The sequence below is a fragment of the Nicotiana tomentosiformis genome, chromosome 3 (genome assembly GCF_000390325.3).
Source record: "Nicotiana tomentosiformis chromosome 3, ASM39032v3, whole genome shotgun sequence".
NCBI classification, from domain to species: domain Eukaryota; kingdom Viridiplantae; phylum Streptophyta; class Magnoliopsida; order Solanales; family Solanaceae; genus Nicotiana; species Nicotiana tomentosiformis.
Window position 1 is genome coordinate 71,986,590 of NC_090814.1, and position 26,054 is coordinate 72,012,643.

The following is a 26,054-nucleotide window of genomic DNA, read 5'->3' on the forward strand; positions in this document are numbered from 1 at the left end:
GCGGATTTTTAGTAGTGTGAAAGGAGATTTTAAAAAAATTGAGCAAAAACAAGAAAATATTGGCGAAGTTAACATCTTTAACTTAAATAAGACATTATTTAAATAAATTAACGAAACCAATACGCAATTTAAGAACATGACGTATACAAATAAAAATGTTTAAACCTAAAATTTTCACATTTTAAGATCCCTCAACCAAACGTTAATGCTTGTTATAACCCTGTAACGCTATCGCCGTTAGTCTCCTTCCATTTGAATTTTTAAATAAATAATGCTTAAAATTTTATTCAGATGTGCTTTATTTCATGCCATTCATTTGCTAAAACTATTTTATTAGTTTCGTTAATTTGTTCAAATACTGTCTATGTGAGCTAAAATTTTATGCAGTTACGTTTTGAACAGTTATAATGTTATAACGGTTTCATATCGATTCCTTCGGTATGATAAGGCTATACAGGTGTTTTGTGGCTATACTTGTGGGTTGACGGTCTCCGTAATTTGATTGATTTAGACTATTCAATTCTGATGGTTTTATTATGTGCAAAGGGGTCCCGAAAGAGTTATGACGGTTTAGACCACGACTTGAGGTTTGTGTCTTGTGCGGTTATGGAAAGTTGGTTGCGTGTTGTGATTTTTCTTCTGAAGTGAGTTAAGCGAAAGGTTTCTAGTTGACAAAGTGTTATTCTACCGGTAGTTCAGGATCTATGATGTGATTCTAGTACTCTTGCGTAACAGCATGATTGATGCGGTGAGGTGGATGAAAATTAGGATTGAAGTGTCAAGGTTGCAATTCAGTTTGACAGATTTTGTTACTTGGTGCGGAAGGTTGTGGGAGTATCTCCCACAAAATGATTATGTAGGTGTGATGTGTCGGTTATTTAAGTAGTAGAGATTGAGGTCAGATACAGAGATTCTGATTTAGTCGTAAATTGGAGAGTTCACGTCTAAGAAACGCACTATTCTTATGGTTGCGGACTATGGAAGTTTATTCAGGATTTGACGGTTGTTTGTAAGTATCAGGAATAGGGTCATTGTGAATTGATTAGTGTGGATTTTGACCACTTACTAGCACTTTTTTTGGCTTATGTTTTAGTCCGAAAGTATTGATTTATGTTCCCAACACTAATGAAAGTGTGCAAATTGCAGGAATGTTGAAAATTTGGGCTCTCATGAAGAAATCCGACTAAAAAAAGAGTGTTCCGACTCACAAGGCAAGAAGGGGCACAAAACACAAGAAGTGCGATCCGCAAAGGTATTTTTGCGGCCGCAGAAGAAAGTGCGGACCGCATAATTCCCTCTGCGGTTGCAGAACTAGTGAAGAAGCCCAGCAAACTTTAGGCAAAAGTGTGGACTGCGCATGAATTGTGCGGCCGCAGAACAGGATCCGCACTGACAAAGAATTCAAAAGTTCAGAGAGTGTGCAAGTGACCAAGACTTGAAGCCTTGCCTGAAGTGCGGATCGTACAAGAATTGTGCGGCTGCAGAAGTTACATTATAGCCGCAGACCAAATTGTGCAGCTGCAAATTCCAAGTCCCTGCAAGCTGAAGCAATGTGAGTACCGCACATGGAATTGTGCGGCGACAGAACCTCTTGAGGGGCATTTTTGTCAGCGAATTTTGGGCCACTATAAATATACGGGAATCACATTTTTAGGTCAAATTGTGAAGTTCAAGCAGCTGTAGCCATTGTAATTTTTCATTTTAGGAAATTTGTGACTATTTTGGGATTTAAACATCATAGTTTATCATTTTAATCTTAGATTATAAGTTTAATTAGTATTTCTTCTTTGATTTCTTTATTTTTCACTATGAGTAGCTAGACTCTTACTAGGATCGTGACCCAACCCTAGTGTGTAAACCTTATGTCTTTTTAATTTAGTGTTTTATGATTGGGTATTGATTATTTAGTCTTGTTTATGCTTTAATTTTAGAATTAATGGTTGGAAACTATTTATGCTTTTTTGACTTGGTCTTTACTTGAGAAAGAGGAACCTAGTCTAGGATAACTTGGCTAACAAGAAATTTGGCAAATTAAAATTTTAATTAGCCTAATTAAAGGATTTTAACTAGATATAGGGAAAACCCGACTTGATCTCATATCAACAATTTAGCTTGATACCCATTTGGGGTTGAGAAAGTCAAATTGGGCAAAATTACTCTATGATCGAGAGGTATTGAGTGGGTAACTTAGAGTTGAGAGCTAATACACCCCGATCAATAAAATAAGTATTAACGTACTTAACCCATTAGGCGAACACCTAGGTGAATGTCACATCCCTAGGCTTTTTATCCAGTTGGAAAAAACAACAAAAACAATCATTCGCTTTCTAGTTTCGTCTCATTGGTTTATAATTGTTAGTGATATTTTAGAAGTAGAAAATAAAGCCCTTTGTTTGGAAGTGCAATTTAGTTATTTCATTTTCTCTCGTCAAGTGTATACCCCCAACACCCATATTAAACTCCCTGTGAAAATCGACCTCTACTGTTATTGAGTATTATTCTTCCAACATTAATTTTCACTCACTATTGAGTGCGGATTGGACGTGAATCATGAATCTTGGAATGGTGCTTACCTATTTTGAGATGTTGAGAATTGGTTTAGAGGTCCATTGATAGGTCTAATGTGAATGTATATTCTACACCATATCATATATATTTATTCAACACAACATTGTCTATGGATGAGTCTCCAGGCATAGTGGATGTTGTCCCTTTCACCATATATTTCCTCAGAGGGTTGTGAGGCGGCTTGATTATTCATACGTGTGTTGTGATTATGCGTAGTCTTGTGGTGTTATGTGAGCGAGATGTCTCTCGAGATGTTGGTTGTTCATTGCACTTTAGTCGTGCCTGGCTCTTTGTAACGCATGATGATATCCGTCTCCCCAGGTTATATTTATGCACTTGGCGTGCTTATAGTTGATATACGTGTGTCTAGTGAATGTGAGCATTTTTGAATCAATAGGTATTCCCATGTAGATTATTATGTGTGAATCGGGTGGCATACCACCACAGATATGATGTGTGGATTGAATACACCGCAACAGTGAGATGTTGGGTACGATTCCTTATACTATTTTGTGTGTTTTACTTCTCCTTTATGGGATAGATTCACAGTATTTTGTTTGGTAGTTATATTCGCCATGCGTGTTGGGTAGTTTTGTACCTGAGTTTCCTTTCCTTAGTGGTCATATTCGAGTTGTGGCTTGTTGGGTGCATGAATCGCGTCGTATGAGATTTTAGACGGTGTCTGATGGGGCTTGTCAGCCGAGCAACTTGTACTAGGTGAGACGAGGTTGTTGGACCTGGAATCAGTGTCATTGGATTGGTATAATGTATGTTTGGAGGGAGAATATCACTAATTAGTTCAGAATACGGCAATGGTTCTTGTCGGACAAGAGAACTCCACAACTTGTTGATTGGGTGAGTGGTTATGAGATCTACATGGTTCCTACATCTGTAGCAGTATGGTGAAAGTTTCGAACAAGGTTCTAGTTGATATGAGATTATTTACTGGTACCGAATTTGGTAATGGACAACTATTATGATCGGAGATGTTGTTATGGGCTTATGAGCAATGGATTACGTCGTGTGGTTATACCTTGTGGATGTATTCATGATCTATTGCAACTAGTTGGGGTCGACACAGTGTATATGTGAGAATCGGGTCTTGGATGAGGCCTGAGTGATGAGATTTGGTTCTAAGGTTTATCGGTCAAGGTTGAAGGGATAATCTATAACCGAGATTGTATTGACATGCTTATATGGATTGAGGTAATGTGGGATCACCATGGGTACATGTATAGTGAGACTATACAGTGATTCAATGGATTTGGAGCGACTCTTGTCACGTTCGGGTACGAACGCTTATTTAAGAAGGAGAGAATGTAATGACCCGACCGGTTATTTTGATTATTTTTATTTTTGATTCGATGGTTCGAGGGCGCGAGTAGCTTCATATGATATATTATAACTTGTGTGTGTGGTAGGTTTCGGTTTTCGAGCGGTTTAAAATTGATTTGAAAAATGATTCTCATTTTGGAAGTTTTAAGTTAGAAGAGTTGACCGATGTTTGACTTTTGGGTAAATGGACTCTTAATCGTGTTTTGATTGTTCTGATAGGTTCGTATGATGATTTAGTACTTGTACGTATATTCGGATTTGATTTCAAAGGTTCCTAGAAGAATTCGATACTATTTGTCGAAAGTTAGCAATTTGAAGAATTTAAGAGTTCATAAGTTTGACCAAGAGTTGACTTTGATGTTATTGGATTCCAGTTGGTGTTCCGAGACTATATAGTTGAATTGAACTTGTATGCAAAATTTGGAAGTAATCCGAAGTGTGTAAGTGTGATTCAGACACTCTTTTGAAGGAATGTAGATTTAACAACTTAAGAGAAATTCTATTCGGTTTGAGCCCCGATTTATTATTGTGATGTTCCCGTGGGTATTTTGAGGATTTGTATAAGTTTTAATGATATATTTGTACTTATTAGTATGATTGGATGGGGTCTAGAGGGGCTCGGGTGTGTTTTGAATTATTGGTTGAGAGGCCAGTTAAGTTAAGGATTTAGAATTTGACCATAGTCAATATCGGGTTAAGATGACCTCTTTTTGGTATTTTGAGTGTACAAGCAGGTTCGTAGCGTGTTTTATGATCGAAATGCATATATGGTTTGTGTCTAGGAGATTCCGAATGAGTTTTGGGTGCTAATACGGAAAAAAAAAATTATTTCTAATTTTTCTAGTATAAATAATCACGAAAATACCAGTTATGTTCCTCAAATTTTCAGACTTCCTTTATAATTTCAAAACATCATGTCTCCCTCATTTTAAGGCCAAATTGAGTGATTCAAAAGTCTATCTTTTGTGTAATCTCGCAAGGATCATGTTGGGCTTATCAAACGTGAGTTTTGGGGTCATTTAATAATTCGGGCTCGGACATCTGTTGTATTTTTACTTATTTCGAAATTCAGTTATTTTTTCTCACAAGGTTTTGGAGCTCGGGAAGAGGCAATATTTGAGGGAGTTTTCATCTAATTCATTGGGGTAAATATTTTTTTGACTCGAATTTGGTTGTTATTGATGATTCCATCTTTATTTTAGCATTTAATTGATGAATCTAAGTAAGGAAATTGGAGATTTTAATTAAAAAAATTCAAAAAGAAATTTAAGGGTTTGAACCCCGTTTCGAAGTCGAAATTGGATGAAATTGTTATGGTTAAACTCGTATTGAATGGATATTCAAAATTTGCGAGTTTGGTCAGGGTGCGAGCCCGAGGTTGAATTTTTTGGTTGACTTTGCATAATTGAACCAAGATCATAGCTTTATCGTTGGACTTATTTCCTATGGCTTTTATTGATATTATTAAGTTGTTTTGGCTAGATTCGAACCATCCGGAGGTTATTTTACATGAGAAGGGCTTCTTAGAGTATTGATTTAACTTGTTTGAGGTAGGTATCTTGCCTAACCTTGTGTGAGAGAAATTACCCCTTAGGATTTGGCTTAATTGCTTATTTATGTTATGTGTGAACAACACGAGGTGATGGGTGTGTACACGGTCGTATGTGTGACTTTATGACCGGACTTGACCTGAGGTTGCTTTTATAGCTTTATTTTTGTTTGAGAGGTCTCTGCTTTACGTGATTTCACTGTGGTTGGTTACTTGAGTTTATGTTCCATGCTAGAGATCATGTTTTATGGTTTTAATTCCTTAATTGTCCAGGTTGGGCGTTTGTGAGATTGTTGCTAATTTGAGTTAGCTTTCATGATTATATGTTGAACACCAATCCGCATTTCCTTATTGAATTGTCCTTGTACATTGCGTTGACAGATTGTGAATTCATGTCTTGGTGACAATTGTTGGCATGTTGTGTTGTTATGATTATGGCACTTGTGGACTTGTTGGGAGGATTATTCGGGTATTGGCACGAGGTTTCTGCCATACTATTATTGTTATTGATATTGCACATATGGCGAGACAAGACGGGCTATATATCAGGTTTGCTCATCTGGCGAGACAAGATGGGATGATTGTTAAAATGCGTGTGGCGAGACAAGACAAGCATTTACTTTATTTGTTTCTCATGCGGTGAGATAAGGGTGGCATTTTGGGGATGATATGTGATGGCCTGGGGGCATTTTGTTGATGATGTTTGTGTAGTGATGCAAAAAGGAACATTTTTGTTTGTGCGTATGACTTATTTATGTGTGGCATGCATTTTTTACATATTTTGTTGCGTTGTTCCTAACATGCTAAACTGTATTTCTGTTATTACTTAATGATTTGATTGTCAAGCTGGATTTACCTCCGTAAAGTTATCATCTCATATTCTATCTAGTTGTTGATAGCATAACGGGTTGAAGTAAAAGGAAAGTTGTTATAATGCATTACTATGTTGATTCATGAAAAGTTCTATTGAACGTGTTAATTGGCAATTGGTACGAAATCGGGTTACTATGTGGCACGAGGTCTTTGCCGTACATGTGTGATTTATATTGTGGCATGAGGTATTTGTCGTGCGGGGTGTGACTTATGTTGTGGCACGAGGTCTTTATCGTGCGGAGGTGATTGATAATGTGGGCACGAGGTGCCTTATGTGTGCAGTTCTATTTGATGACTTGTTGAAACAGAGCTTTTTACTTGTATTAAGTTATTATCACTTGTTCTGATGAGATTACAATTATTGCCTTCTGTTATTCTCCCTATTGGCAGTCTTGATATTTTTGTACAGATTATTTGACTAGTGAGTATCTTGACTTGAACGTCGTCACTACTCTACCGAGGTTAGTCTTGATAATTACTGCGTATCGACAATGGTATACTCATAATATACTTCAGATCCAAGTGTTGGAGATAGCATACCTATGCTGTGAGAGTTTTTTTTATCGTGAGGATTCAAGGTAGAGCTATTTTGATCGTCGCAGTTCCTTGGAGTCCTTTCCTTACATTTATACCATCAATTTTCTATCCGAACAGTATAGTATTTGGAGATATTTCTATGTATTCAGTTAGAGTTTGTGACTCTGTACTATCTATTTCCGGGACATATTGTGATTATTGATGTGTTGGCTTGTATCACCTTTATTTTCGCATTTATGTTTAATAATTATGTTCAGTATATCATGTCTTTAATTCTTTATTGTTTTAAAGATTGAAAAGTGATTGGCTTATCTAGTTTTAGAGATTAGGTGTCATCACGACCCCTATGGTGGGATTTGGGTCGTGACATTATGTTTTGAACAGTTATACTGTTATTAATCTTGCTTACTACGGTTTCATATCCCGAGGAGTCAGTTTGCTCTGCCGCTTTGCTTACGGAGATTTTGGCATGGTGTGCGTACCCATATAATTAGCAAAAAAAACTCCTAGTAATTGATATTGGAACCAAGTAGCCAATAAATGTCTATCACAATAATGATGTATATCACAACTTTATTTTCTTCTTTGTACATATTAAATATATATTAAAACTTTATTTTCCTTCTTTGTATATCTAAAATATGAAACGTGAACTCAAGCTTGGAAATTGGATTCCACTGAATCACAAATCTTTCTTTTTGTGGAAAAAGTGGAAATCTTTCTTTGAATAATCAAACATCTTATTTTCTCTTTTTAGTTTAAAAGATAGGAATATTTTTGTAAGTTCTTAAACATTACGTATTAGTATACACAAGTAAAAGACAAATTTATTGGCAATAGAAATCTCGATGAGCTTGATCGGATGATTGATTCAACTTGACGAAAGTAGCCACTAACTTGACCTGTATAGGAAATGGTATTAATTAATTAGTTAAATTATATAACATCGATTAAATAATAACTATGTGACAGTGTAGGGCATTCTTTTGAAAGACCAAACGAAGAAGCCATTCTAAGTTAAATTTAGGCTTTTGGACAATATTTGATATTAAAATAGAAAAAGGTATTTAAAAATTAAAGTGTGTTTGAACATAAATTCACTTGAAAAGAAAATTGAAGTAGCAAGTAAAAAGTACTCCTATTTTATTTCACATGAAATTTTTCTTAAATAAACCTTATAACATTTTTCTATTACATTAAATAATGAAGTTCAATATGAAAAATACTAATAGGTGATAGGCATTTTTTTCAAAAAAAAAATTGGACCATTTCTCGATTTGTGCGCGTCATCTTGTGTAGAACTATGCTAATCTTGTATCGTTCCAATTTTATCGCCTGAGGAGTATCTTTTTTTGGTAATTCAGTGTTCACAAATAATGAAATAGGAGTATCTTTTTTTGGTGGAATGAAAAAGGTATAAAGATATGATATTACTATTAATTGAAATGATTCGGATTCCTAATGATTTGGAGTTTGAAGCTGACCCATTGACATTTTCCTCGGAAAGTCAATAGTTAAATAATGAAAGAAAATATTTTGGCCATACACGTATTTACTTTTGTTTCAGTAATTGATGATTGTAATTCAACACATTATCATTAATCTATAGCCGACCAAATGTTCGAACTTTGGCTTTATTGATCAGATTCAAATGCCTATCATTACTAAAATTTGTTTGAGAGTTGGTAATATTTCTCAAAAAGAATAATTTGCTTAACACATATTTTTCTGAAAATTATCTCTGAAGTTTTTTTGCAACGTCAAAAATATTTTTTCAAAAACTTTTGAACATCGTCAGATAAACGAGTGGTGTTCTAATGAAAATTTTCAGTATTAGAGCAAACTGATGATGATGTCTGAGGTAGTTAAAAATTATTATAAAGGGAAATGACTTCAATTCAAAAGCGGATGAAGTCATTTTCCTTCTTTCCATAGAAAATATTTTTATTGAACCAATAAGTATATTTCTGAAATTATTTTTGGTTATAGACAAGCACACCTAAAGCTAACCCAATAAAAAATTATTTCTTTTAAATTTGAAGGACAACATAGAACAAAAAAAAAAGTGTTAAGCTACCGTTCTGCACGGGGTCCGAAAAAATTAAAGATCGGACCACAAGAGAATGACAACATAAATATTTAGTCCACATTTATTTCTACATATGATCGAACTCTATAGGGTTAATAAAATGGAAGCTACTCAGGTAGTCTTTTCTACGTTTTTGGTCCACTTGTATTTTGACTTGTTCTATATGATATAATTCCACTTTTCTAAAAGGAAAAAGCCATGCCCTATGCAATTCGATGCTTATATTAAAAATTAAGAAAAAGTATTAAGAAAAAAAAACTATCAGTACTTATGCAAAAAGAGGTATAGAGACCTGTTTTGTAATAGTAAATATCTTCAAATTTATGTATACTTTTATAAGATTTCACCATGGCATTAATAATTTTGCCAAAATAAAACGAAACATCTAAATTGAGGCAGAGGGAATATATAAGCAAAAGACTAGTTTAGCAACGAGTATATAAAACTAAAAAATTTAGTTATCTATTCAAAGAAATATAGCTCGAAGGGTAGCTAGTAACTTCGTATGTCTAATTAGTAATTTTTCTAGGAGTGAAAGGTAATTAGAACCATTTGATAGCACAACAGTTTGTCGATAAATTCGTGAACAGTATTTAGAAAATTTATTAAATACTTTGTTAAAATGGTAAACATTATTTCTTAAAACACTTACAAAGATTAATTAGCTCCATAAACTATCTTTTACACATTAACTTCAATAGTCAAGTTTTACATAAATTAAATTTGAAAGAAGTAGTTCTAAAGTACTGAAGTTGGACATTTGAAATGTATGTATTTTACGACAGTTTAATCGTATTAAACTTCCAAAAAGGCCCTTAGAATAGCTACAACTTACAATTAAACTTATCCAAGACATAAATAGTATGTTTTCATAATTGCTTATCACTTTGCTTTATTTTTTTTCCAATGGCGGACAATTATGTGCCTGTACGTGTTCTTCTAATAAACAAAAGTTGTTAAAAAGCAAATAAATTACGTCCAAACACAATAATGCATAGAAAATGTAAGAATTATTTTGTATCGAATATATATACAGTTTTTAATATAATGAACCAAATATCCAATACAAAATAATCTAAAACGTGTTTAGAATACAAGATGGTGTTTTGTCCTTTTAGTTGTATAATTCACATATTATTAATACATGCGTTTTAATCTACATCTTATCACGCATAATACATAATATTTTGTATAAGTTATATAAAATTTACATGGGCAGCGAAAAAGAAACCGAACTATGTATTTTAATGAGGAACTTCATACAAGTATTACAACATTTTATGAATCAAGCTAAACGATATATAAAAATTAGATCTTATCATATAGACGAGAAGCACACAGCTCTCAATCTCATCCAGATTCCAGATTTAAATGTTGAGTCCAACATTCTCCTTAAATTAATCGAAGTGGTCCTAGTTGGAAGCATGTAATAATTAATATTCAGACAAATAAACTAGGTACTATTTTATGGAAAGTCGGGGCCAATATTTGTTGGCAAGTCCACAAACTTAATTCTCTCCCTTCAATAATCTTGGCTAAAGTACCTTGATTTTCACTTGATAATAATGCACAATTTTATGACATATTAAGTTCTTTTTTGAAGGGTTGCTGAACTGTATAGCAAACTTTTTTATAATTTAAATGACAGACAAATTTGATGCAAAAATAAAAAATAAAAAAATGCAAAGATCATGCTCTCAACATCAATAATTAACCCTACTCATATAACTCAATTATTTAGCTTAACCATTGTACTTTGCTTATTTCTCATTTCTTGCGTTTTATTTCATTGCTTTATCAAATCAGCTTTCTTGAAAAAACATATCATGTGCAAATTGCAATAATGTCCCCCTCTCCTCTTATATATGTATTTTAAATCACAAGTTTACAATTTCGCAATTATTTGAGTGGACAAAGTAGGGCAAACCTTAGCTGGAACTGCTTGGCAAAAATGTCAAAACTTATCCATAGGAACGTATGCCCTTGGCTTGAATAGGATATGACACATCTGGTTGGAGTTTTATAAATTATCACTCTGTTGTTGAGGACCATTGAGAAGGACAAACTCATGTATAATCTTGCTTTTAATTAGGGGTATTCAAACCAAACCGGAAAATCGCACCAAATCGAAAAGTCAAATCAAACCGATTAAAAAACACGATTAGATTTAATTTGGTTTGATTTGGTATTGAGTAAAAGAATTCGAACCAACCCGACATATAAATATATAATTTTTATATATACTTTTAAGATTTTATACAGAATTTTCTTTAGAAAATGTCTAGAAATATTTGGGATTCTCTCATGGGATGTAATAGTTAATAGAACTATGAAGTGCATCCATATTATTTACGTTAAATAATGAGTTGTATCATCACTTTCTTATCAAGTGTTATTGAAATGCGTCAACTTTTATGTTCTTTCATATTCATATGTGAAAATCTTTTAAATTCTTATACCTTTTTCGAATTTGAAATGGTAGTTCGATAATTTTAAAATTAAATAGAACATGTCATTATTTAGGTTTTATATTGATTTTATGCTTAATTATTAAATTCTATTAACATTGAAAGCGTACATCAACGAAAAATTATTGTTAGACGACTAAAAAAATAATTATCATGTGTTACTAAAAAAATTCTCCTATAAGAATATTTTAATAGATCATATGTTTGTCAATTTTTTCAATTTATGCTAAACATATATTCACTTATCAAAACTTTAGCTATAACTTTAACGAAGTAAGATTGTGTCACGACCCCAAAATCCTAACCTGTCGTGATGGCACCTAACGTGGTACTAGGCAAGCCAACTTCTCACAAAATATTTCCAACACTTTTAACAAGAATAAATTAAAACAGATTTAATAGTAACAGTTCTCATAAACGGGATTAAAAACTCCAAACATAACGCGGAATTTCCAACTATCGGGGTGTCACAGAGTACATAAGCATCTATACAACACAAGTCTGGAAAATACGGTCTATAATAGTCTGAGACCAAATACAGTAAACAAAGAGATAGGGAAGGAGAGACAAGGTATGCGAAACACCGACAGCTACCTCGGAATCTCCGAAAAATCTAATGTGCGAAGGAATCAACACCCATTGTGTCCGGGAATACCTGAATCTCCACACGAAGTGCAAGGTGCAGTATGAGTACAACCAACTCAGTAAGTAACAATACTAAATAAAGAGCTGAAGATAGTGACGAGCTTCACATCTAAGTCTAATTACAATAATTTCCAACATACGAAGGTAGGCATGCTTTCAAGATCAACATTTAAAACTCAAACAAAAATTTCATATCAAAATCGACTGAAATAGAAGATAATGTCTTTTGAAATTTTCGAAAACAGTGATATATGACAGTCGAAGTGCAACAATAATGAAATCAATGCATCCTTTCAGAGCAACAGTCACTCAGTTCTCCCATTCACTCCAACCTCACAATCACTCTTTTCTCACAGTCACTCATTCCTCTCAATCACTCAGCACTCGGCACTCGCACTCACTAGGTACCTGTGCTCACTAGGGTGTGTACAGACTCCGGAGGGGCTCCTTCAGCCCAAGCGTTATAACAAGCCAATCATGGCATAAAATAATAAAACATGATTTGGCGTGCAGCCCGATCCCATAAATATCCTCACAATTAGACCCTCGGCCTTACTCAGTCATCAACCTCTCCAGTCTCTCGGGCTCTCAGAAATCATGATAAGCAGCCCAACAGTAATGATATGATGCATCAATAATGAATAACAAAGACTGGGATGTAATATGCAAGTAAAACCGTGACTGAGTACAGAACAGTAATTTAACAGATAATTCAACATGTACACGACCTCTGTGGGTCCCAACAGTATCAACACATGGTTTGATCATGATTTATAGTTCAATTTCTCAAATACATGAAAAAATATACGGATATCAACAGATTATTCAACTACACAGTTCCATGGAATTGACCAAGTCACAATTCTTACGGTGCACGCACACACGCCTGTCACCTAGCATGTGCGTCACCTCAAAATCAATCACATAACACATAATCCGGGGTTCCATACCCTCACGACCAAATTTAGAACTATTACTTACCTCAAACCATAAAATTATTTATTCTGCACTGCCTTTGCCTCACGAATCGGCCTCCAAATACCTCGAATCTGGCCACAAATAATTCGATTCAGTCAATACAAATTATAGGAATTAATTCCATATGAAAATACTAATTTTCCAACAAAAATCCGAAATTGCATCCAAAATTTCCCGTGGGGGCCACGTCTCGAAACCCGACAAAATTTACAAAATCTGAAAGCTCATTCAACCCCGAGTCTAACCATACTAATTTTACCTAATTCCGATATCAACTCGACCCTCAAATCTTCAAATTAAACCAAGAGGATTTTCTAAATTTTCCAACTTAATTCACCTATTAAATGTTAAAAACAACTGTGGATTCGGGTAATTTGACCAATACTGAGTTAAGAACACTTACCAACGATTCTTATTTCGCGTTCGCGTTCGCGTCCCTTGCTTCGCGTTCGCGAAGCACAAAAATATGCTGCCAAAATTTTCTCCTCCGCGTTCGTGACCTCCTCGTCGCGTTCGCGAAGCCTTCCGGTCTCTACCCTTCGCATTCGCGAGCCACGAGTCGCGTTCGCGAAGGCTTAATGCCAGGCAGGCCCTCATCTCCCCTTCCTCTTCGCGTTCGTGTCCGCCCACTCGTGTTCGCGTAGGCTTCCCCAGCCTCTTCTTTGCGTTCGCGTCTACTTCGTTGCATTCGCGATTAGCAAATCTCGACAGCCCAAAAATCTTTCTTCGTGAACGCGTGAGACCCTTCGCGTTCGCGAAGAACAACACCAGACACCAGTTCCAGCACTTGCAAAACAAGAAAAAATGATCTGAAACCATCCCAAAACTCACCCGAGGCCCCCCGGGACCTCAACCAAATACACCAACAAGTCCTAAAACATCATACGAACTTAGTCGAAACCTTGAATCATATCAAACAATGCTAAAATCATAAGTTACACCCCAATTCAAGCTTAACGAAAACTAACGAATTCCAACTTCTATATTCGATGACGAAACCTATCAATTCAATTCCGATTGACCTCAAATTTTGCACATAAGTCATAAATGACATAACGGAGCTATGCAAATAGAACTGGATTCCGACTTCGATATCAAAAAGTCAACTCCCCAGTCAAACTTCCAAACTTAAATTTTTATTTTCGTCATTTCAAGCCTAATTTAGCTACGGGATTCTAAATAATTTTCTGGATACACTCCTAAGTCCAAAATCACCATACGGAGCTATTGGAATCATCAAAACTCCATTATGGAGTCATTTACACATAAATCGACATTCGGTCACTATTTCAACTTATGCTTTAAACCTTGGAACCAAGTGTTCCAATTAATTCTAAAATCTCACCGGACCTGCACCAATAATCTCAGCAAGTCACATAACAATTGTAAGGCACAAATTGAGCAGTAAATGGGGGAACGAGGTTGTAATACTCAAAACGACCTGTCGGGTCGTTACATTCTCCCCCTCTTAAATAAACGTTCGTCCTCGAACGGGTTTAGAATCATACTGGGAGCCTCAAATAGGTGTGGATATTTGCTCCGCATCTCCTGCTCAGTTTTCCAAGTAGCTTCTCGGACTAATTGTCCTCTCCACTGCACTTTCAGTGAAGTTATTTTCTTTGATCTCAACTTTCGAATCTGCGGGTCTAAAATGGCCACCAGCTCTACATCATAAGTCAAATTACCATCCAACTTCACTGTGCTGAAATTCAAAACATGAGACGGATACCCGACATACTTTCGGAGCATCGATACATGAAATACTGGATGAACACCCTATAGACTAGGCGGCAACGCAAGTTCATAAGCCGCATCTCCGATCTTCTTAATTATTTCAAAAGGCCCAATATACTGAGGGCTCAACATGCCCTTCTTTCCGAACCTCAACACACCTTTCATGGGTGAAATCTTGAGCAGAACCTTCTCCCCAACCATGTAAGCAACATCACGGACCTTCCGATTGGCGTAACTCTTCTATCCCCAACCATGTAAGCAAATTCTACCAGTGGCAGAAATCCCCCAAAGTCAATGACACAAGCGCGTAGCATATCCTCCAATATCTGAATAGTGCGCTCGGACTGTCCGTCCGTCTAAGGGTGAAATGATGTACTCAGCTGAACATGTGTACCTAATTCTTGCTGCACAGCTCTCCAAAACTGTGATGTAAACTGCGTGCCAAGAGTTGTTCCTAAACCTTCGAATCACTATTCCACTTTATCACGCATATACCCGGGGGTGATCCCACGCCACCCTATTCCATACAGGCCTCACAATACCACGTAATTGAAGATCATTACTTCAACCTTAGCCTATAAACCTTGGAATTTAATTTCCAACATTCAGAATTTCTTTTCAAGACCCGAATCTCATATCTATATATTGTATAAGTATGAACAATGGATGGCGCCTAAAGAGGTACTAGGTAAGCCAACTTCTCACAAAATATTTCCAACACTTTTGACAAGAATGAATTAAAACATATTTAATAGCAACAGTTCTCATAAACGGGATTAAAAACTCCAAACATAACGCGGAATTCTCAACTATCGGGATGTCACAGAGTACATGAGCATCTATACATCACAAGTCTGGAAAGCACCGTCTATAATAGCCTGAGACCAAATACAGTAAACAAGAAGATAGGGAAGGAGAGCCAAGGTCTGCGAAACACCGACAACTACTTCGGAATCTCCGAAAAATCAAACGTGCGAAGGAATCAACATCCACTATGTCCGGGAACACCTGAATTTGCACACGAAATGTAGGGTGTAGTATGAGTACAACCAACTCAGTAAGTAACAATACTAAATAAAGAGCTAAAGATAGTGATGATCTTCAAAGCTAAGTTTAATTACAGAAATTTCCAACATAAGAAATTAGGCATGCTTTCAAGATCAACATTTAAAACGCAAATAATAATTTCATATCAAATTCGACTGAAATAGAAGATAATGTCTTTCGAAATTTTTCAAAACATTGATATATGACAGCCGAAGTACAACAATAATAAAATCAATGCATCCTCTCACAGCAACAATCACTTAGTCCTCCCGTTCACTACAACCTCACAATTATTCTTTCCTCATAGTCACTGATTCCTCTCAATCACTTAGTACTCAGCACTCGCATTCAGTAGGTACCTATGCTCACTAGGGTGTGTACATACTCCGGAGGGGCTCCTTCAGCCCAAGCGCTATAACAAGCTAATCATGGCATAAAATAATAAAATATGATGTGGCGTGCAGCCCGATCCCATAAATATCCTCACAATTAGGCCCTCGGCCTCACTCAGTCATCAACCTCTAAGTCTCTCGGGCTCTCAGAAATCATGATAAGCAGCCCAACAGTAATGATATGATGCATCAATAATGAATAATAGAGACTGGGATGTAATATGCAAGTATAATCATGACAGAGTACATAACAGTAATTTAACAGATAATTCAACATGTACACGACCTATGTGGGTCCCAACAATGTCAACACATGGTTTAATCATGATTTATAGTTTAATTTCTCTAATACGTGAAAAAATATACGGATATCAATAAATTATTCAACTACACAGTTCCATGGAATTGACCAAGTCACAATTCCTACGGTGCATGCCCACATGCCTGTCACCTAGCATGTGCGTCACCTCAAAACCAATCACATAACACATAATCCGGGGTTTAATACCCTCACGACCAAATTTAGAACTATTACTTTTCTCAAACTGTGTTATTATTTATTCTAAAGTGCCTTTGCCTCGCGAATCGGCCTTCAAACCCCTCGAATCTAGCCACAAATAATTTGATTCAGTCAATACAAATTATAGGAATTAATTCCATATGAAAATACTAATTTTCCAAAAAAAAAATCGAAATTGCACCGAAAATCGCCCGTGGGTCCACGTCTCGGAACCCGATAAAAGTTACAAAATCTGAAAGCTCATTTAACCTAGAGTCTAACCATACCAATTTTACTTAATTGCAACATCAACTCGACTCTCAAATCTTCAAATTAAACCAAGAGGGTTTTCTAAATTTTCCAATTTAATTCATCGATTAAATGTTAAAAACAACCATGGATTCGGGTAATTTGACCAATACTGAGTTAAGAATACTTACCCTGTTATTTTTCCTGAAAATCTCCCGAAAATTGTCTCTTCCCGAACTCCAATTCGTCAAAAATAAAAAATGGGACAGAACTTAAACTTTTTGCGGAGTGATTCTTTCTTCGCGTTCGCGAAGCACAAAAATGTGATGCCAAAATTTTCTCCTTCGCTTTCGCGACCTCCTCGTCGCGTTCGCGAAGCCTTCCGACCTCTGCCCTTCGCGTTCGCAAGCCATGAGCCGCGTTCGCGAAGGCTTAACGCCAGGCAGGCCCCCATCTCACCTTCCTCTTCGCGTTCGCATTCGCGTCCGCCCACTCGCGTTCGCATAGGCTTCCCGAGCCTCTTCGTCGCGTTCGCGATGGGCAAATCCCGACAACCCAAAAATTCTTCTTCGCGAACGCGTAAGACCCTTCGTGTTAGCGAAGAACAACACCAAATACCAGTTCCAGCAATTGCAAAAACAAAGAAAAACGATCCGAAACCATCCCGGAACTCACCCCGAGGCTCCCGGGACCTCAACCAAATACACCAACAAGTAGGGCTGATTATCGGGCGGATTGGGCGGTTAATTACTCTTAACGGTTTGGCTTAACGGTTATCGGCTTTTAAATGTATTAATCCGCTAGCCACCCGATAAGATATCGGGCGGATTGGTATCGGTTTAGCTCTTATCGGGCGGTTATTGGGCGGTTTATCGGCCTAATTCAATCTATATTGCATGTATTAATTGTTTGCTGACCGCCTAACATACAAATTCAGAATAGGAAATTATACATTGAGTCCAGACATACATGTCTGTTAACGCCTACATAAGAATGATGTAGTGTCATGTGTTGTAGAGTGAAAAAAGATGTGGCATAACACTATTGTTCTTCTATTAAACATAGACAACATGCATTAGTTTTAAAAAACAAAAGCAGAGGTGAACCATAGACATCAACTTAAACAATCTTGTTGTAGGGTGGGAGAATAAGCTAAGCTAAGCCAAGCCTGGGATCTTCTGATGCATAGTACGTAAGGATTCTGATTATTTAGGAATTAGGCGTTAGAACTTAGAGATAGAGTACTGGAAGAAGTGGAAGGGTTTTTGATCTTTAATATATATATATATATATATATATATATATATATTTTTATTAACGGCTTATCGGTTTGGGGACGAATTATTCAATTTTCTTAACGGATAATCCGTTAACCCGTTAAACCGATACCAATAAGCCATTAAGCTTTGGTTTCGGTTCAGTTTTCGATTTGGTTTTGAACACCCCTACCAACAAGTCCTAAAACATAATACGAATTTAGTTGAAACCTTGAATCACATCAAACAATACTAAAATCACAAATCACACCCCAATTCAAGCTTAACGAAAACTAACGAATTCCAACTTATATATTTGATGCCGAAACCTATCAATTCAATTCCAATTGACCTCAAATTTTGCACACAAGTCATAAATGACATAACAAAGCTATAAAAAAATTCAGAACTGGATTCCGACTACGATATCAAAAAGTCAACTCCCCGCTCAAACTTTCAAACTTAAATTTTCATTTTCGCCATTTCAAGCCTAATTTAGCTACGGGCTTTCACATAATTTTTTGGATACGCTCCGAAGTCCAAAATCACCATACAGAGCTATTGGAATCATCAAGACTCTATTTCGGGGTCGTTTACACATAAGTCGACATCCGGTCACTATTTCAACTTAAGATTTAAACCTTGAAACTAAGTGTTCCAATTCATTCCAAAACTTTATCGGACCCGCACCAATTACCCTGGCAAGTCACATAACAACTGTAAGACACAAATTGAGCAGTAAATGGGTGAACGGAATTGTAATACTCAAAACGACCGACCGGATCATTACAGATTGAAATAATATTTATGTAACAAAAAAAATTCGAAAAATCCGAAAGAACCGAAAAAATCGAATCAATCCAAACCGATATAGTTGGTTTGGTTTGCTTTTGATAAAAACCAAGTCAACCCGGTCCATATACACCCCTACTCTTAATACTTAGTATTGCTATTTTATAACGCGCGGGAAACTCAATGTGGCATATTAAACAAAAAGTATGTTTTACTAAAGCAAAATAATTATCTTAAAGAATTTAAAGTAAAACTTAGAAGAAGCGCGCGCGCCGGGGGGGGGAGGGGGGCAGCATACTCTATTTCTGTGAAGTTATCAAGTAGTAGTAGAATCATGGACAATTATCATATTCAACTCTTGCACTATCAAGTATCAGCTAGAGAATAAAGAAAACGTAGAAGTGGAAATTGAGTTATTCCCGGAACATGAATTCATTAGTGATTCTTTAATGCTTTTCCAGTTTCCCTTTCAAGCAAATGGAACAATATTAAGTATGGATCTGAAGTCCAAAATTAAGGTTGTCTTGTCTCTGTAATTTTCAACTTTAGGAGTAGCAATATCTTTGTGACTAAAGCTAGACTAGGAGTACCTTTTGTTTACCTATTTATATTCTTATTAAGATCAGGGAGTTAATTTTCTCCGATGTATTGTCTCGCAAAACAAACAGCACATTTGTCCCACAACCTCTTTTAAGAAAGCAAACAATTTTGGATATTATCTAACTTAGAATATTTAACTACCAAAAGAAGAAGAAGAAGAAGAAGAAGAAGAAGAAGAAGAAGAAGTACTGTTAGTTTTATGCCAACTGAAGAAAGAAACTTCAGATAAGTCAATTTTCCCACTTAAAATTGTTTGTGCCCGAAATTTCTCTTGTTCAGTTCACTGTGCTCTGGGCCTTGTTCTCGTAACCAGAAGGAGTGTAGCTTGACCATGGCATTCTATTTTGTTCTTTACACCATCTTCCATCATTATAGATGAATCTAACAAATAAAGTAGCAGATATAGCTTCAACTGTCGTCACCTCACTCAATCCTACAGCGGGAGCTCAGTGTCGAGGCCCTACAAGCGAGCAAAGAAGCTTATATGCTTTGTAGATTGGATCAAACGCTCCATGGCAAGTCGGCAATGGCCGTGCTTCAGGCATTGAGCCTTAACTAGTACAGTGTACATTAAATTTGACATAAGGCATAAGCAAGGGTACTTTAAAGACCCCCTCTGACCTATCTATTTGGAAATAAGGTTACAAACCTGGATTCTAAAATTCTTCCTACTATTTTGGATCTCAAATATACACCATTACAATGCAAATAGTCAAGATTATCACAACCTAGGATAGTATCTCTTCCATGTTAAAAGTGCAATAAACAAGCAAGCTAAGCTGTCATCTTGAGGAATGGTATTCACTTTGGGAGGTGTGATGAACAAAACAATTTCAGCTAAATAATGTGAAAGCATCAGTCATCAGAGCTATAATCACTGGATTCTTGCAACATCTCTGGAGCAGCACAGCAGAATGATTCCTTGTCTTTGAGAAAAAGACAGCTCCCATCGGAGTTCCATTTCAGATCAATTACAGCAAATTGAGGCAATGGAACATTTATGCAATAAGCACCAGAAGGTGTCCACATGTATAAGTGGGAGCTTCCAGTACATAAAACCAAACGTGGACATGTGGGATCCCAGGCTGCAGCTCGGATGGAATCTTTTTGAATTAAGATGGCAGCTAGCTCAAGATGGTTTATGTCCCATATCCAGAGTACAGTAGGCATGCTATCATTGCGAGTGCAAACATATTGGCTGTCGCAGCTCCATGACATGAGGCCTGCAATTAATTTTCACATATGATAGTTAACAAGGTACTCACTTATGGGACTTGAGAGTAGTTTCTCTTAAGGAAGATTCCAAAAATAACCACCCAAAACAAGCTTCTGCTTGTGGATCTTAGATAGATAAATTCAGAGAGGTTTTGTATTGATCCTTGACCAGAGGCGGATTCATAGAGTTAAATATGAGGCACGTGAACCCATGATCTCTCCACAAAATTAAATATTTTATGTACATATTTTTTAAAATTAGTATAATATTAACTGTTGGCACTCATACTCTAAAAAGGTTGAATGGTGCACTTGGTTTAAGGTTGAGTTATTTACCAAGAGAAAAAGGGATCAATTCCCACTTAATACATTTTTTCCTCTTTTTTTTTAGTAGTGCACCCATATACTAGAAATCTTAGATCCGCCTATGTCCTTGACGATGAAGATACTAGGCTGATACAGCTTACTTTGACTGAGATCAGATTCTCACCAAACAGGCAGCTAACAGTCCTCATTAAGATATTAGAACATTATCATCTACAACTTATTGCTCAAGCCAATAAATTTTATAGAGGTTTGAAATTGTTAAGAAAGAAAACAAGAAATTGGAACTACATGGCCACTAAAAAGATAATAAATTTTCAAGATCTCCTATACGAACATCCGATCATTACTTCAGTAAACATTTGCCATACGTGGAGTGACATTCATAAATAAACAGGAACAGTTAAAGAGTAGGAAGACAAAAGATAGTGATGATATATTTCTCACATTACAAAATATTGGAACCAAAGACTTACTGATTCCTTGCTTGGGATTTGGCTTATCTGCAGGAGGTTTCTGAGAAGGGAGATTGATAGGTATCTCCAAAACATTGTACCTGACTTGAATATGTGACTCCGGGGCATTATCTGGGAAAAGGGAAGAAATGGTCTGAAAATCTCAAAAGTTCCTAACAAAAAAATGATTAAAATACAAAAGAAATTTTGAGTACATCCACAACCAACTTGTCATTTCTGCCAATGAACCGCTTTAGAAAAGGACTACCTACCATAGCTAGGACAAGTTTGTCTGCAGTAGTTGATTGACATTTGCATTCAGTTTGGCAGAAATACCTCTAGCTTTGTTTTCCAGAAAACAATTATGCATGTTTGAATTATCGGGGTTAGGGTAAGTAAACTTTTGAGGAAGTATCACTAAAGTCTTCAAAACATTATAGAGACATTCATAGTTATTAATTACAAGTAGATTCAATTAAACATCTTTACTTGCTATTACACTTGTCCCTAAATATCCAAAAAGTCGAAAATGGAAAAAAAAACGCTGGCTATTTAGACCAAAACAAAGGAGGACGGTAAAAAGAAAAGAAAAAAGAAAAAGAGGGAAGGGCCTGTGCAACCGTAAGGTCTAACCTCCGAGAAGCCAATAAAAGAATGTATGAAAATATGGCAACCTATATAAAATAAAATTTTGGGCCTGTTCGGGAATTTTCAAAAATCAGAAACCAAATATGGATTTGAAACCTAGCATCAAATGATTGGTTTTGGAATTCAAACAGAGCTAAATGTAATTGGAGACTGTTCGGGAATTTTCAAAAATCAGAAACCAAATATGGATTTGAAACCTAGCATCAAATGATTGGTTTTGGAATTCAAACAGAGCTAAATGTAATTGGAGACATGATGTCAAAATCCAACCTGAATAAGTAAGAGAAAGCCAACAAATGTTAAAGGTTTATACAAAAAAAATGATAAGGTTTATACGATACAGCCATAGAGAGTGCTAACATTACAATTGCTTTTGCTCACATCGCGAAATTTACAATCGCACAAAAGTAAAACTAATGTGGAACTTATTGAAGTGTGTGACCACCTCATCTAAAAAGCTTAAGTTGTTAGAGAAGGAATACTTTTGTTTATTTACTTTTAAGTCTCATGCGCGGCCATGACTTTTTTTCATGTACCAAGCATGTGGAAACATCTGTTTGATGGATGACAGTAAGATGCAAACTTAGAATGTATGTTTGCTCTACACTGTTATTTATTTATTTTAAGCATACAACAAAAGCATATATATTTTTGCATTTTATTTTTTTACCTTTAAAACATATATTTTAAGTATATAGTTTTCCTCAGAATTCTTTGGAATATTTTCCTCTGTTCCTATCATAAGGGGCTTCCTGTCTTTCTTCAAACCCCCCGACTCCTCCACTCTTTCAAAAAATTGAAGCTAACCTAGCAAATAAAATTTAATCATAGGATCCAAAGTTGCAATAAGAAAATAGAAGCAACTAGGAAAACTTGTTTTGCAAGCTGAGGGCAAAAGTTAGATAAGGCATGTTTAGTTTGCCAACTTTCACTAAACTAAGCTTTGTTTCAAACAAGAGTAAGCTTTTTCAAAGACAGTAGCAGTGTTTCAAAAGGAATTCCCTCTTCGTCACCTTATTTGAACATTTTAGTCTAGACCAAGTTGATACAGATATTGTGTTAATTTAACTTTGTTGGCAATTGGACAATGTGTTATTAGCTAGACAGACATAGCTCAAAATCCAGAATGAGCAGATTAAAACCACAATTTCCATAAGACTAGTGAGTAAATGCATTAGAAGTTAATAACGCTCAACTGACTTATCCAGAAGCATTACAGAAGACAACAGGTTTTACTCCATAGAGACAGCATGGTATGCACCATTTAAATCAGCCAAATGTGATTTGTCATTTCACTTGGTTTTTTCAGAAGAGTTTTGCCTCAGTGAATCTTAGGTTCCATAATTAGTGGAACTTGTTTCTTGAATTGCCACAAGAAACCAATAAAATCATGAAAATTGGCAGTTGGACACCAAAAAAAAGATGATGCTTAACTTTCAAGATGAAGACAATGCTAACAAAAGAAAACACTAGTGCTCACCACTACTGTACTGGGCGAAATCATCATTAAGTGATAATTCTGACATATCAAGTTGCAATGGCTCATCCACTTCCTAACATTAAATAAAAAAATTATCAAAATCAATAAATAATGTCCTGCAAATATGGAGCAAAACAAGAGATTGCATACCTTGAAAATAGCAGCACAACAAGGACCTCTAACAGCAGATGGGTGCACAAATTCTGCAAATACTTTCCATGTCAGGTGATTCAGAACTCGTAACATCTGGTCATAGCTTCCTACAGCCAAAAACTGGCTGCAGGGTGACCATGAAACACTTTTTACTCCTAGTCCACTCTCATATGCTTGATACTTAGACAGGCACCTCCCATCTGGAGAATAAATCAGAACCTAAACAAAAACGAACCACATAAAGTCCCTTGGAGATAAAGACTAAGAAATTATCACAAAACAAAACATTCAAAGCTTTCCTGTATTTCTCACATTAAAGCTAATTTCACATAATCATTTTACAGTGATGAAGAAAATATTAGTTTTAGTTGAATTTTCGAAAGTGTTCTCCAAAAATTGAGAAAAAGTATAACTTTGTGAGAGGCTATAAACAGCGCATAGTGACTACCTTGTACTCGAGAGGAGAATCCCAGATGACTATAGCACTGTCATCTGGAGACCACTGAACATCAGCCAAATCCAATGTGTCAACAGCAAAAACACCCATTATCTCCCATGTATGGCAAGACAGCAGATTAACATAATCCTTGCAATCGCGTCTAGTGCAGACAGCAGCAAACTTTCCATCCTTGGTAAATGATACCCCTTTAGACCCATGCTTTGGCCATTGGACATGTATGCACGCTGTGTTAAGCAGTGACCAAACAGTTAACCGTAGCTGAAACTCGGATGTGGTGAGTATGTGACGACTGTCCGGGCTCCACCTAGCATAAGCAACTCCTGCAGGACCTTCATCTATCTTACATGTCCACTCAGGTTGTGTCAAAGACCATGCTTGTATCATAGGTCTCTTGTAAAGACCACAAAGTATGTATTCAGAATCAGGGGCCCATTCAATGTATGTAATCTTGTCCAGACATGAAAACAGTTGCACAACCTGAAGATCCAAAAAAAAGAATCTCAGTAGGCTCAAGAAGGAAAACAGCCAGCTTGATTAATGAGCTTAACACCACAACATATGGCCAGAAACTAATTGCACATGTCTATTTTGTCCATTAACATCAGTCCCATTTCCTTTTTATTAATCTTCTCCACAAATTATCATTTCGCGGGCAACACCGCTAAATTATCTAAGGAACATTGACCTTATATTTTGACATACTGAGTAATCTAATGAACAAAGGGAAATCTCTAACTAATTTGCGAGGACGGAAGAACTTTAGAACAATGTAAAGGCAGACTTGCTTTTCTTCCTGTCTTCTTTAGAACAAGGTAACATCTTGTGTAAGCTTCACGTCCCCCATTTTGCTTATTCAGGCATTAAGAGCAGTTTTTCATTGATATTACATATCTAGAGATAATAAAACCATTGAAATCTAGATGGTATTATAAATAAAGCTGTGACATTTCCTATTCAGATAATGTGCAATCTGCTTGTTGCAGACAAGTATAAAAAAATATGAATCGGGTCCTTTCTATTTAGATAATGCGAGCATGTGGTAACTTGACAATTAACATCCAGTTATGTAAAAATTCATTAAAGATGAAAAATAAAAATGCAGGACCTTGAGAGAGAGAACGTCACGAATGACGAGGCGATAATCGACGGCGACAGCGAGGAAGCGAGCATTTGGTGAGAAAGCATAAGGGCCAGTTTGCTTAAAAGGTTCTGTAAACTCCATTAGAGAGGTCAAGTCAACTCAAATTATTAGCCTATAATGGAAACCCACATCATCTATTGAACACGCACATTGCTTGATTTTTTTCTACTTTATAGGTCAACAGATTTCAATTTCAGGCAAATGGATCTGTCGGAGTTCGAAAGGGGAAGGAATGTTGGAGAATGGAATCTATGGATCTCTGAGTTGTCGACTGTAACAGGTGTGGGAGAGTGAAAAAAGAAAAAAGTTGAATAAATTTTGAAATAGTGATACGTAGTACCTTAAAATTTGAACCTGTATTAGAGTAACATATAATCCTTAGAAGCCTATATAAGCCATAAGGCAAGGGGACGGCCTGAGTTTCGAGTGTCAGTTTGGACCGGGTTCACTTCCAACTTCTTCTTTTTTCTTATTTGTTTGTTTAACTGCTAATTTCATTTCAATTTTTTCCTCCCTTTTCTTACAAGCTGTATATCCTCTTTCGAGAAAATAACAAAGATACTCCCT

At 36.1% G+C, this 26,054-nt stretch overlaps 1 protein-coding gene across 1 annotated transcript; it reads right to left on the reverse strand.

Annotated features, from left to right (window-relative positions):
• Positions 1–20,176: 20,176 nt before the first annotated feature.
• On the reverse strand, positions 20,177–25,848 carry LOC104108858 (uncharacterized). The gene is made up of 6 exons (XM_009617995.4): positions 25,452–25,848; positions 24,335–24,823; positions 23,884–24,105; positions 23,734–23,806; positions 21,627–21,737; positions 20,177–20,834 (listed from the first exon to the last, which is right to left on the reverse strand). Exons 1-6 carry the CDS (start codon positions 25,566–25,568, stop codon positions 20,467–20,469), a joined length of 1,380 nt encoding a protein of 459 aa, XP_009616290.1. The 5' UTR covers positions 25,569–25,848; the 3' UTR covers positions 20,177–20,466.
• Positions 25,849–26,054: the final 206 nt, after the last annotated feature.